Here is a 12,969-nt window from a genome sequence, read left to right as displayed (position 1 = left end):
GATTTTGTTCGCTGGTATTCATCAAATTCAGTCGAGATAACAGAGTGAGCGGATTCTGATCCCGCCTAGGCTTAGATGAATTCGAAGTAAATCTTGGTGCAGGACGAAAAGAGTACTTGCCTGACTGTGGTCAAGTCACCGTTGTTAAGTTTCTTGTAATCGGCCAGGTAGCGGGCAGACGAAAGGCTTTCGTGGATTTCAGGAGGATGAAGAAGGAAAAGTAAAATGAGGTAGAGGAAGAAATGGGTATTTAAGTACTCAAGGGGTCGTCTGAGGGGTCGTTGGGTCGTTCAGCTCCCGGGTCGTCCCGAGGTGGTAGCACTGGAGTTATTTCGAGTCACGAGCCGCGAGTGCGCCTTTTCAAACTTCACCTGATCTTCGGGTTTTCACCTGAAGGGGATCCATCCAAGAATCACAGAGGTGAAATGCTCAGACTTTGGCCTGAGGACTTCCATGCAGACCCAGCGAAGAATTTAGTGCGGCTTCGCCCCTCAAAACATCCGAGTTGATACCTGCTCCATAGACTGAAGCTGTGACTATGAAGCCCGCTTTCTACCCTAGAGTACCGTGGAGGTGGTATTGAGATTAGTTGGCTAGCGAAGATTTGACCCCGGTCTCATTAAGATTTCTACTTAGGCGAGAAGCTATAAACTCGTTTGGTGGGTAGCTGAAGTCCAGAGTGAATACGTGCAAGGTTCATTCCATTTTGCGGTTAAATAAACATACCACTCTAGCATGCTATTTGAATGCAGATATGCCTTGCGAATTGGTTTTCATTGTGTTCCTTGGTCTAGTGCCTCTTCCTGTCTCCAACTGAACATTTCTGGCCCACGTTGAATCTCGAACAAAGGCATAAGCTGAAGAAGATGATTGTTCTGCTTCAAAATTATTTCAAAACTCTGCCTACACTTACCTCTTGGCGACCCAGTCGGTGTCTATGAAAATCGGATGAGAGCGTGGGTGGGGGTTCAGCAACTCTTCCTGGTTCCTCAAAAAAGGTGTCATTTGGGCTGAGTTAACGAAGAGCTTTGTTTTGATACATGTGTAAGTGTTCCCCAGCGAGTGATGAAATCCCTTAAGTAGTTTTTCAATCTTCAGACTCGGGTAAGATCTAAGAAAGAGACTCTAGGCCAGTTTGTGGATCCATATCCATCCCGAAAGGCAGGTTGTCTTACCCCTGTCTTACGTGCCATCCACCTAGTACCATTGTGCATTTGGGCGTCCCCTGGTCGAAATGTAAGCTTACGCCCAAGTATTGGGCCCACACTATATTCTAGAGGGCAGCCTCTCACTGCTCGTTGATCGCGAAGAAGAGCTCTTCTCGCTAGTCATGCAGTGAGCCCACAAGCTCAGAGAAGTGGTAGGGCGCCAGTTAGCCCTTCCATACCCATGTCGCCTCAACTTAAGTTGCTGCCTGTTTTCTTGCCAGACCCAGGGAAGAAAATCCTTCTTCTCTGCAGGTCAGCATCTATGTGCGAACAACAGTTAATGATTTGTTCGATGTGGGCCGCCTAACAATATAACTGATCGTCGATCGCCCACATATTCAAAGGAGTAGTCCACCACCGCTTTTACCCCAACACCAACGCGTGCGCATCGGCATTCGTACCAAGAAAGATTTTTGCAATGTCGGACCAAGCCGATGCGCCGGTCTTTGGCGCCTTCAGTTCGCTGCTGGGTTACGTGGGTGGACAAGCTGCTACGAGCGCTATTTTCGAGAGGTTCCTTTGGCCTCAGCGTCATTTCTCGTCCTTCTCCGTCTACGACATGCCACGCCTTGCATGTCTGTACTCTATGGCGGGCCCAATCGGATCAGTTGCCCTTGATGTAATCGACACCTCTTACAAGAATGGACTCTTTAGCGGAGCTGTACAAGGCCATATGCTCGGCACACATTTCTACCGGGATCTCGAATGGACGTACATTCTGCATACCCGTGGAGGCGAACCTGAGAGGGAATCGCAAATTCGAAATTGCCTTTGGGTCCAGGCGTTGCTGAATATGCCCCTCCCTGCCATCAAAGAACCCATAGTCCGAAATCGCAATGACGCTGAACACGGAAAGGTTGCCCTTGTGGAGATGATAAAACCGGTGCGCGCAAGAGTCGCCGTGAGCCATTTGGTGCTTTCCAAGGCCACAGAAGAGGACCTCAGCAATTCCAGGGTCCCTTTCATTTCAGAGGAAATCAAGCATGTTGATTTATTGTGCTTGGTAGAGATTATTCTCACCGAATGTGTTGGCATTGGCATCATGATATGCGTAGCCGCCATCACCGGCTCGTTATGGAGTATCATCTTCATTATACCGCTCGTCCTTCGACTCATCGGTACCTTGTTCGCGCTTGAACGCGAGGGCTTGAACACCTTCCCGGACACCGTCAACGACGAGCAGACGCGGGACTGGGAAATCAACTGCCCAGCAATCGAAGGAAAATTCATGCTTATTACAGGCCCGCCCACCATCGTCAACCAATTCTTCCGCCATTACGGACATCCTGTGCGCAACCGATTCCGCGAAGTTATACAGTTGGCAGTCGTCATCGCTTTTGGCACCTACTTCCCAGTCGGCCTCCTTTGTCAAGTTACCTGGATGCCCGTTTTTGTTCAATATATATGGACAGTCTGGCAAATTTGGCAGGTCTTGGTCATGCACTTCGATCGATACACTCAGAGAGGAATGAGTCGTACGACCACGGATGCCGCCATCGCTGCAAAACTTTACAAGAATTTCCAGCCTGGGGAGGCTGACAGGGTGTTCCGAAGCACCATTTTGTTTGGGCAGAGGCGCAACGGGCCTGCCGTTGTCAAGGCCAGCTTGTCATTAACCGTTGCGGATAGCTACGCAGACGGAAAGAAAGTCTTGAAGAGCGCGGTTCGGAAGTAGTCAAAGGCAAGAATACTACTTAAAGTGCTGCCAATTGACGTGAGCCTCTAATTTTCCCTTGACTGGCAAAACAGCAGATAGGACAGGTCGTTGGAGCAAATATAGTTGCATATTCACATCAAGTGGATTAGTCCACGGGCCATGGGTTGAGGTCTGCATGAATTAATGGTAACGCCGTACATGTTATATTGATACCTCGTGCGGTTCTAAATTCATTCACACACGCACGCATCGTAACAGCACGATGGAAATTCTATAATCTATTTGCACCATACCTTAGCCTATTTAATTGACGCCCGAGTATAGTAGCCAATTAATGTTCAACTAGTCCCTAGACTAGAGCCGGTTGGGTGCAGAAGGAAGACCTACTTGTATTTCGTTCTCGTTTTCTCATATTGTCTACCCCAACCTGTCAGCTAAAGAAGACATTACAGAGTCCTTGTTTCTTCCTCTTATACGGTAATCTGGTCAGAGAAGTCTGCAGATGTTCTGATTTTGTAATTAAAGCTACCAGGGCTCAAAGATAAATCGTCGATGAAAGGAACGGGCACTGTCAGTTGAATGCAGAGCCATGATTGATAAAAAGCATAAAACGCCTGTTAATCCCAACTATCAGAACCCCCCAAAAACGTTTCCATAGAAAAGCAAATGAGCCATGAGCAATCGCATAGGCCTGAATAATTTGTGTCTTCAACGGCGAGAAAGCCTACCCTGGTTCCAGTGCTCTAAAAATCAAAGCCCCATCAATGCCATCAGGTCGAAGGCGATAGCTTTATTCTCTTTTCACACAATCAAAATATTGAAATAACGGAAGCCATTCATGTGGCATGAGACATAGGCCAAAGAGAACAAAGTAAACAACCTTCTACACGCAAATTAATTGTAGAGTCAGTATATTTAACATTCCAACAGAAAATGGTAGATATAAAACTTACCTGGTGGTTTTCACACAAGGCAAAAAGGATTGGCTCCGCTTATTCATCTTTCTCAGCTTCTTGATGAAGGCTCTGTGAGTCTAAAGAAGAGTATTCTTCGTGGCTGGGCGGGTAAACTTGGTCTTGGGTACCCAAGACCACCGAGCCTTCATGTCGATCGCCAAAGGTTTCATCATTGTAAGCCTGACAATCCAGCCAGGTTACATTATGGTAGGTCTGTTTTTCTTCAAGGGGAATCGACCTGGACGCGAACTCCTTCTCTTGGTCGTTCATGTCGTCGTGGATCTGTTGTATCAAATCTTGCTCCAAGTACTTCGAGTCACCCATCACGCCAAGGTAGGTTAATTCCTTCCACCGGAAGTCGAAATTGTCGAAAGCGTCACAGTAAAGACCATCCTCATATTCAACTGCGTCTGACTCGCGAAATCTTGCCAGAATGCCAAGACCCTCGTTCCATCTGTCTGAGGCATCTATGATATAGAAGGTGGTTTCCTCTTCTTCATCCAGGACATCGAAAGGTGCCGAGCATCTGAAGGCCGTCTGCGTACTTGTGTTTGAGAGACCAAGATAAATGTCGAAGGCCTTGTCCTCTGTCTCTAGGAACTTTTCCAGGAACGCCTGCATTGCCAACGCTTGAGGATGACGGGGGGTGACATGGACTATGGTGCAGATGAAGTCGTCTTCGGGGGCCAGGTTTCCGGAAAGGATATCTTCACACGTCATTGGAAAGAATTCAAAGTATGCCACCTAGTCAATAGCTTGGTTTTCTTCGTCCTCTCTGGAAGAAATCACAGAGTCATCGCCACTGTTCCAGTCTTGGTCGCTGGCAGCGTATTCCGAGTCGGTTCGTTCGGCGTAGGTGCACCCTGAAATCATCCTCTGATGGGAGACAAAAGGAGGATCTGAATCGGCCACAGGGTCGGCAGGGATGGGTTGTCGTGAATCTTTGGCATACGCGCTTTCGAGGGCTTGAAAGACCTCTCGACCGAATCCAGGGAACGATCCCGTATTTTGGCTGTGGGGGGCCCCGAAGATGCTTCTTCGGACAAGGAGAAGACCAACCTGATGCACTGGACCTGGGGCCCAAGGAACCTTATGGATAGTTCCACTGTGTAGGAGTGGTTGTGGACAGGTTGGACAAGCTGGAGGAACGCCTTTGTTGAATGGCCAGTGCTCTTGTTCAGCCAGAACAGAGACAACAAAGCCTTGGATCGCGTGGTCTGCCAAAAGTATTATCAGTTATCAGAACATAGTCGATGCGATTGGGCGTCGTCATTGACATCAACAGTTAAGCGCGACATACCGAATTTGTTCATCATTGCAACTGAGACACTTTAGTCGACGCTCGCATCATTTCCTATGAACTCCACTCAAGACTGAGGGCTGTAGATGAATGGGCGTGTTGCTGTGGCAGCTCTCCCAAAACCCAATGAATGCGTGTTTCTGGCTTGCCGATATGAAGCAATTGGGATGGTATGGTTGACGACCGTGTGATGAGAATTTGTGTCACGGCAAAAACAGGCCTGTTAATGCGGGCAGCAGTAATCACAGTTATATGTCGTGACAAATGGTAATGAGCTCGCACCTTGCATCAACTTGCTTGCACAATGAATCTGATGATGATAAATTGAGATGATGTTGAAAGTATGAACCGCAATAGTATTTGCAATTGATGCGAAATTTCGGTTCTGCCAGAATCAGTGTGGAGGAAGAAAAGCCCAACCGAACCGCGCAAACAGAGAACGCGTCAACACTCAGGTGCCGTAGCAACAACGGCATTAGGCTGTTTCTGATATTACGCGTACTGATTCAAAGACAGTGCCGAAGAAGCTGAAGATGTTCGAATTAGTAAAAGGTGAAGGTGTTGTGTTGTCGAGGTAAGGTAGTGTGGGGTTTTGAAGTCGTGATATTTCCTAATTAGGAAAAATGGGCTCATCATTTCAACTTCACCCTAGATAAAGTCAACGGTTGCCGGTTTCCTGCAATGCGATTGGAGGTTAATTCGGACATTAGGCACTGATGATGCTTTGGTAATTTTCATAATTCATGCGGATATGCTCTTGTCAGGTGAACTTGTAGCCACCGATAGCCTTACGGAACCTCCAAGCTGGTAGGAGGCCAAAGGTGAACGCATCATTCAGAGCCTCGCATGCTCCTTATAAATAGGACTAAAGATTTCCCACAAACCTTTTTACTTACCAACTACCAATCATCTTTGAGATACCGCGATTATCCAACCACTTTTTCTCCAGTTTCTGCTGTGCTCAACAGCACTTTGTACCTTTACCTGCACAACACCAGTAGCCAGTTGACGCGCTTCTTTGCGCATCTCGATTCCCAACTTTATCTGACAAAGCCAAATATCGCACTGTCTTGTCCAGATCTACTTCCAGTCACAAGTCCTCGAGTATCGTCTACAATACCCTGCATCATTTGCGAAACGCATCAGATCACGACGGACTGTTTGAGAGCTGTCAAGCAAACACCGACGCGTCTCCTATACAGATAACTTTATGCTCTCCATCTTTCGCCGGCCTTCGTTTTCTTTCGGCATTCACTGATAACTACGGAATACATTATGGGTTGCATTCGACGCCTATTTGCCTTTCTGGAAGAAGGCCCGAAGCATGCCTCGTCCAAGGGCAAGCCAAGCCGACGTCTTGTCAAGGCCGCTGTCGCAATCAATAAGATGAATCGAAAGCCATCCACCGACAGTTTTCGCCATGACACGGTGGTTTCGGATAGCCTTGTAACCGTTACTCAAGGTCATATGGGCACTTGCAAAGGCAGCTCTGAATCAGTCTCATGCCGTTCACAGACTACCGCGCACCAAGATGAGAACGCAATTTCCGCCTCGGTAACCAACACGACCTTTGAACCCGAGAATCAGTTGGCGGTCCGCATTTTGCGATGCAGAAATCCAGCTACAATGACGATTCACTCTTCCATGCGATCTATTGCCCCGAAAAAGACTCGCGAGGTTGTCTAGTGGACACACTCCGAGAGCCAGGAGGGTACACAAGCTTTCCCTCTGGGGTCAAAGACCATCACAAGTCAACCCTTGAACGCCGAGACACCGAACGATACGAACTACCGCAGGCAACGAAGCATCTCCGACGTGGAGCCCTTTCCTTTGCTGAATACGAGTTTTGGCCGCACGCTCAAGAGCAGAAAGAAGGTGTCTGGCCTTACCAATCTGTACCAGAGCCAGGCAATTTCCCCCATCGAGCCCATTAGTATCCGACCAGAAAAGCGACGAATCAGACAAGTCTCGGTCTCTCAATTGTCCACTGTCAGCTCCAACTCTGCTAGGGAACTTTGTGATCTAGACGACAATGTTTTCGTCAAGTTCCCGTCTTTTGAGCAAGCTGGAGTGAAGCAGCTCGACGGACTCCTGGAGCATGAGAGATGTCTTGCACAGTACTGCGACCAAGATGAAGATGACCATGAGTGGGGGATCGATTGCCAGGACATTGACGAAGCCGTGGTATCCAAGAAGAGACATTACAACGTCGTCAATTACAATGCGTACATCGGGGACAGTGTTATCCAGCAGATCTACGAAGAATTCCCCGAGGCAAAGGCCGAGGACTTCAAGACTGCTACTAAGCCGGCCCGTAACTTGCGATTTGGAAACTACCTTACAGGCACATACATGAAGATCAAGTCGGAAGATGGTACATCAAAGCCAGTGAAGAAGCCTCGCAAGTGGGCGACTGGTTTTCTTCAAAAGATCGTTTGGCATTTCTTCCCAAAGAAGACTGTGCCTGCTGTACCCCTCGCAACTCAATAAAGAATCGATGTCTGCGTTCGTGTCAGATAATAGAGGGGTACCTATAAGAGGTGCATGCATATCCTGCCAACTTGGGTTGCATCGATTCTATGGGAACAACGGTGAGATACACTGAGGAACTTAAGCTGTGGCAACAAATTGATGAGACTAGGCACGTTGTCACAAAGTCAACATGAAGCTTCTTTCTGGATGTCTTCATCCTGCCCAGAATGCGGCGCACTCACTAAACCTTGTTTCTATCTCGATTGCGACTGGAAGAAAGTGATTGGCGACCCAGATCAATGATGGGCTTTGATGAAGTATGGAAGCGAGTTTGGTTGATTATTACGACTGTTATTATTGCAGGAGTTTTCTTGGGGGGCTGCTGTTTCTTGGCTTTGTTATGTGCATCTGAGATTGGGCTTTGTGAATAGTCCCGTATTTTGAGCGGAAATGCGATTGTCAAGATTGAGAATAGCTCCGCTTCCAGCGGCAAGGTTTTTGGTATAAAAAACAAACTTTCGGTCTTCGAAAGCTTGTTCGTGAGTCAATGTCAATGAGTCCGTGGACTTATAGCTGCCCAGCCTCTTGGAAATCTGTGGTAGCTCGTGGTTGGATATTGCTCGAGTCGTTAGCTGGTGTCAATTGCAAACCACAAATTATTTGTATCTCACTAGAACTCAATCGGGAGTCCGCGATGCTAGTGCTGGACCGAAAGGGGCTTCGGCTTTTGTGCCTGACGCTAATATAGGCCAACCATCACCAATGGGGCAATAGGTTCGGTGAGCTCTAGCCTTTGTAGAAATTCAAGTCGTCGTCATCATCATCCTCAGGGCGCGGCATCGGGTCCCTGCCGGAAGCGCATGCCACAAAGGGCTGCAGCCAAGCTCAGCGATGCTTGCCATCCGTTCTTCCTCTCGCACGTATCCGTACCTCGACTCTGCGTCATCCGAGCCTTTGGAACGGACTGTCGCAGAGCCTTGCAGATGCTTCGACGCACGACTGCAGTCCTGCATCGTCTCTGTGACAACCACTTAGCCGCATCGCAGTTCTTATTTGGGATCATTCGATACGGTCCCGGGTTGCCGGCACCTCGGGATCCTGAAAGGAGCGTGAGCGGTACGCTTCGATATGACAGGATTGCCGAGGCGGTGCAGTCTAGCGCAGGGGGGGTTTGTCCTCGTTAGCTCAGCTAGCGCAGAGACCCCGCGACGTAGGTGGAGGGACGTGGATGGTCAAGTTTTCATGTCTTAGGTCATCTTCATGAATTCCTTTGCCCTCTCAAAATATTCCTGACCAACTTTCAAGCTGAGACGTGTCAGCAGCTGAACAAAGCTCTTGCTAGCAACAAAGAATGGGGCTGTAAGGGGAATTCGCGAAGTGAAAGTTTTCCGTAGTCCGTTTCTAAACATTGCATTTAAACAATCCGATGTTGAATAAGTTTCCCCCACCGTAGCGGATTAGCTCAAGGTCAAAACTCGGACGCAAAGGCACTTAAGCCACTTCGTCGCCAAAGCTGCCCCTGAGCTTCGATGCAAGGAGAGGAAGAAGCCCGCTCGGTACGAAAGAAAACACGGTTTTGCTACTAGCGTTCCCCACCAGTTAATGACAGTTTTCTGATGTTTTCAGACGGGCTCTCTCTGGTCTATCCACTATGAACTAGCTCGGCCCTCCGGATCTCCGTTGAAATGTTTCAGGGTGCTGTCCACTCGTTCTCGTCCTCGGCTTGAACGACAGCCAGCGTTTCGTTTGTACGAGAAACTCAATTTGCTGTACCATTGATAGCTGCATGTGCAGCGAGGAGGGCGATTCCGCAGCCTGCCGGTCATTGGCACCTCGCACCGAGGCTTTGAGCTACAGGCCGAGAGCCTCGAGTCTTCCTTGGGTCAGACGAAGTCTGGAAGGATCTGTTGCCGTATGGATGTGAATGGCCCGTGTGCGAACAACATACGTGCGCCCACAAAATACGGCACGTAGCTGACCACACAAAACTCTATCCAAGCCAGCCGCAAGACAACGCTCACGCCACACCCGCTTAGCCACCAAATGGTGGCTCACCTGAAGCTCTTCAGCGGAACTCCTATTCCTATCTGAACATGTCAGGTCAGCGAATGCGGCCCGGGAATGCTGATGACTGATGCTGTCCCTCAAGTCACTCGGGAGAAGCAAGAGGCTGGGCTGCAGACTTCTGGGTGTGCGTGAGGCTCGTAGGATCATCCGACGAAGAAAACGCCGGAACCTTCAGAACCTGCAGTCCATAATTGGAAACAAGGTAAAAAGTTCGTATCAATTAAGCTCATCGGCATGCAGAAGTTACCAGAGTCTCGGCCTCAGCTCTGCCGGCACGGGGTCGAACGTTGATGCTAGAGCAACAGGGACCTGGTCGGTACCTTGCACCATTCTTAGACAATGCGTGAGATGCTAGCGCGGAGAGGTGCCGTCAAGGAGCAGCAGTGCTGATGCAGATCGGGTTAAGCCCATAAGCCTCAGCATAGCAACCCGGATAGGCTTCCCGAGTCCGACTGTACCTACTAGGGGATTCAACGACGATCGACAGGGCTTTTTACGCTGCTGAGATTTTGTCTCCTGGCCGTTGAAGGAAGTCCGTCGCTCTTTTAGTCTTTTGCTAACTATACTCGAGCCTCCTTCATCAAGTATATAGCTCAAACATGCTCGCCCTCTTTCTTGGCATTTGGAACTCATCAGCAGTCACTCACTTAGGCATCTGACAACAATCTTTTACACATTCGTTTCTTACCTTACCGAAAAGGTTAGCTGCCAAGATGGTTGCCATCAAAAGCGCAAAGGGAGGCTTCCTTGGCTGGTTGTTCTCGATCCAAGCGTCTCTGAGCCAAGACAAGACCAATGGGTATGACACCCTCTAAGCAAGACGCAGTGAAACATTGGACAGGGCGTGGTCTTGACTAACACCAATACAGAAAATCTCCTCTTGGCACCTTGAATGCTCCCAAGCTGCCACTCTTTATGAATAACAACCCGCTTCCCAACGGTTTGCCCTGGGGCAAGCTTACCGCCGACGGTACCAACTACTACAAACAGTGGCCAAACACTGGCGTTACCCGCAACTACGACTTCACCATCAGCCGCGGTGTCATTGCTCCTGACGGCTACGAGCGCAACGTTCTGCTCGTGAACGGCGCCTTCCCCGGTCCCACCATCGAGGCCAACTGGGGTGACTGGATCGAGGTCAAGGTCACCAACGACATCACTGACGGCCCGGAGGGAACCTCGCTCCATTGGCATGGATTCAGACAGCAGAACACCCAGTGGGAAGACGGTGTACCGGCCATCTCTCAGTGCCCGATTGCTCCCGCCAAAACCTACACCTACAGGTTCCAGGCGACCCTGTACGGAACCACCTGGTATCACTCTCACTACTCTTCTCAGTATGCAGGTGGCTTGGTCGGACCCATGGTTATCTACGGCCCGGCTAAGGCTCAGCCCGAGATTGATCTCGGCCCTGTCATGATTTCGGGTGAGTCAATTCCTTCACACAAATAGCCCTGCAGATCGGAGGGTGTCTTGGACGTTTTGGGCGGTCGCCAATTGCTATGCCGCTACCAGTAGCCGGCCGGCCCTGTGTTCCTTTCCCGGCAACGGAGGTGTGGGTACTCGGCGCAGGTTACATTAGCCAATCGAAACCCCGGCTTCGGGGTGGGGCTGTCCGGACGGCCGAAGACACCACCTGAATAGCTCGGCAGTGACGCAAATTTCCATGATGAACATAGCGCTAACATCTATCAGATTGGTACCACAAGCAATACTTCGATCTCATCGAGGAAATCTTGCAGGTCAATGGCAGCGGCTTGGTATTCTCGGACAACAACCTCATCAACGGCAAGGGTAACTTCAACTGCTCCACTGTTGCTGCTGGAGACAACACCAAGTGCACCAACAACGCCGGTATCTCCAAGTTCAAGTTCCAGACCGGAAAGACCCACCGCCTCCGTCTAATCAACTCCGGTGCCGAGGGCACTCAGCGCTTCTCCATCGACGGGCACACCCTCACCGTCATCGCCAACGACTTTGTCGAGGTCGAGCCCTACGACACAAAGGTCGTCACCCTCGGTATCGGACAGAGAACCGACATCCTCGTCAAGGCCAACGCCGATAACAGCAACCCCAAGGGCGCCTACTGGATGCGCAGCAACATCACCAGCTGCAGTCTCGCCACCCAGCCCCTCGCCCTCGCCGCCATCTACTACGACCAGGCCGACGAGACCAAGGCGCCCACTAGCACTGCCTGGAACGTGCCTGACCCCGGCACCTGCACCAACGACGACCTCGCCCTCACCAAGCCCGTCATGCAGCTCAAGCCCGCCAACGTCCCCGTCACCGAGACCATGGAGATCAAGGTTTTCCGCAACGCCTCTGGTATTGTTCAGTGGTCGCTTGGTGGTGTTGACTTCCGCGGCGACTTCAACGACCCGACGCTCCTTCAAGCCAACAAGGGTGACCTGAAGTTCGAACCCGACTGGAACGTCCAGAACTTTGCCACCAACGGCAGCGTTCGCATTGTCGTCAGCAACAACAGCCCTGCAGCGTAAGTCGAACCTTCACAGTGCCTCTTTTATTTTCCTGAATGCACATCACTGACTTGAGAATAGCCATCCCATGCATCTCCACGGCTTCAACATGTACATCCTCCACGAGGGTGACGGCCTGACCTGGGACGGAACCATCACCAACCCCGGAAACCCCCAGCGCCGCGACGTCCAGCTGGTTCGTGCCGGCGGACACATGGTCATGCAGTTCGACGCCATCGAGAACCCCGGTGTCTGGCCCTTCCACTGCCACATTGCCTGGCACGCTTCGGCCGGTCTCTTTTCCCAGTTGCTGGTTCAGCCCCAGAAGGTCAGGCAGATTCAAATTCCTTCCAAGGTCAACGACGTGTGCAGGGACTGGTCTCAGTGGACCCAGGGCAACGTCCCCGATGTCATTGACAGCGGTGAATAAATCTGAGCCATATTATTCTTTTGTTTATAGTACGAGTGGGTGTACGTTATAGCTTTACTTCTCTTTGTTGTGTATTTTTGGGATAATTGGAAGGAATTTGGGGAAGTAAATAGATTTTACATTTGGGCGATTTAGTCAGCATATTCGGCTAGAGAAATTCAAATGCATTATATACAAATCAATCCCTGTGATGCAAACGAATTGCCAGTCTCATCAAACCTAAGGGGGCCTCCGATTCCCCAATTACTGTAGATTCGAATGGTCTAGTAATCGTTTGGCGTTATTTATTAGTGCTATATAGATAGGCTCTTGATCAGATAACCCACAGAAAAATCTATAGGAAAGTGGACAGTCAGGTGCCAAGTGGCTTGATGCTATTATCTTCGACGCTGCTCCATGAGG

The 12,969-nt window shown here is 49.9% G+C and overlaps 4 protein-coding genes across 4 annotated transcripts; 3 read left to right on the top strand and 1 right to left on the bottom strand.

Moving 5' to 3' along the window:
• Positions 1 to 1,626: 1,626 nt before the first annotated feature.
• CORC01_05224 (uncharacterized protein) lies at positions 1,627 to 2,883 on the top strand (the record flags this gene model as incomplete). The annotated part of the gene is made up of 1 exon (XM_022616868.1): positions 1,627 to 2,883. The coding sequence occupies one exon, from the start codon at positions 1,627 to 1,629 to the stop codon at positions 2,881 to 2,883; it is 1,257 nt and encodes a 418-aa protein (XP_022476573.1).
• Positions 2,884 to 3,857: 974 nt separating this feature from the next.
• Positions 3,858 to 4,541, bottom strand: CORC01_05223 (uncharacterized protein; the record flags this gene model as incomplete). The annotated part of the gene is made up of 1 exon (XM_022616867.1): positions 3,858 to 4,541. The coding sequence occupies one exon, from the start codon at positions 4,539 to 4,541 to the stop codon at positions 3,858 to 3,860; it is 684 nt and encodes a 227-aa protein (XP_022476572.1).
• Positions 4,542 to 6,396: 1,855 nt separating this feature from the next.
• On the top strand, positions 6,397 to 7,611 carry CORC01_05222 (uncharacterized protein; the record flags this gene model as incomplete). Its single annotated transcript, XM_022616866.1, has 2 exons — positions 6,397 to 6,714; positions 6,808 to 7,611. The coding sequence occupies 2 exons, from the start codon at positions 6,397 to 6,399 to the stop codon at positions 7,609 to 7,611; spliced, it is 1,122 nt and encodes a 373-aa protein (XP_022476571.1).
• Positions 7,612 to 10,373: 2,762 nt separating this feature from the next.
• CORC01_05221 (multicopper oxidase) lies at positions 10,374 to 12,567 on the top strand (the record flags this gene model as incomplete). Its single annotated transcript, XM_022616865.1, has 4 exons — positions 10,374 to 10,459; positions 10,530 to 11,086; positions 11,356 to 12,154; positions 12,219 to 12,567. The coding sequence occupies 4 exons, from the start codon at positions 10,374 to 10,376 to the stop codon at positions 12,565 to 12,567; spliced, it is 1,791 nt and encodes a 596-aa protein (XP_022476570.1).
• Between the last annotated feature and the right edge of the window lie 402 nt (positions 12,568 to 12,969).

The sequence above is a fragment of the Colletotrichum orchidophilum genome, assembly GCF_001831195.1.
Source record: "Colletotrichum orchidophilum strain IMI 309357 chromosome Unknown Scaffold_36.1, whole genome shotgun sequence".
Taxonomy (NCBI): Eukaryota; Fungi; Ascomycota; class Sordariomycetes; order Glomerellales; family Glomerellaceae; genus Colletotrichum; species Colletotrichum orchidophilum.
Note: the sequence above shows the minus strand (reverse complement) of the source record. Positions and strands in the feature narration are given on the sequence as shown.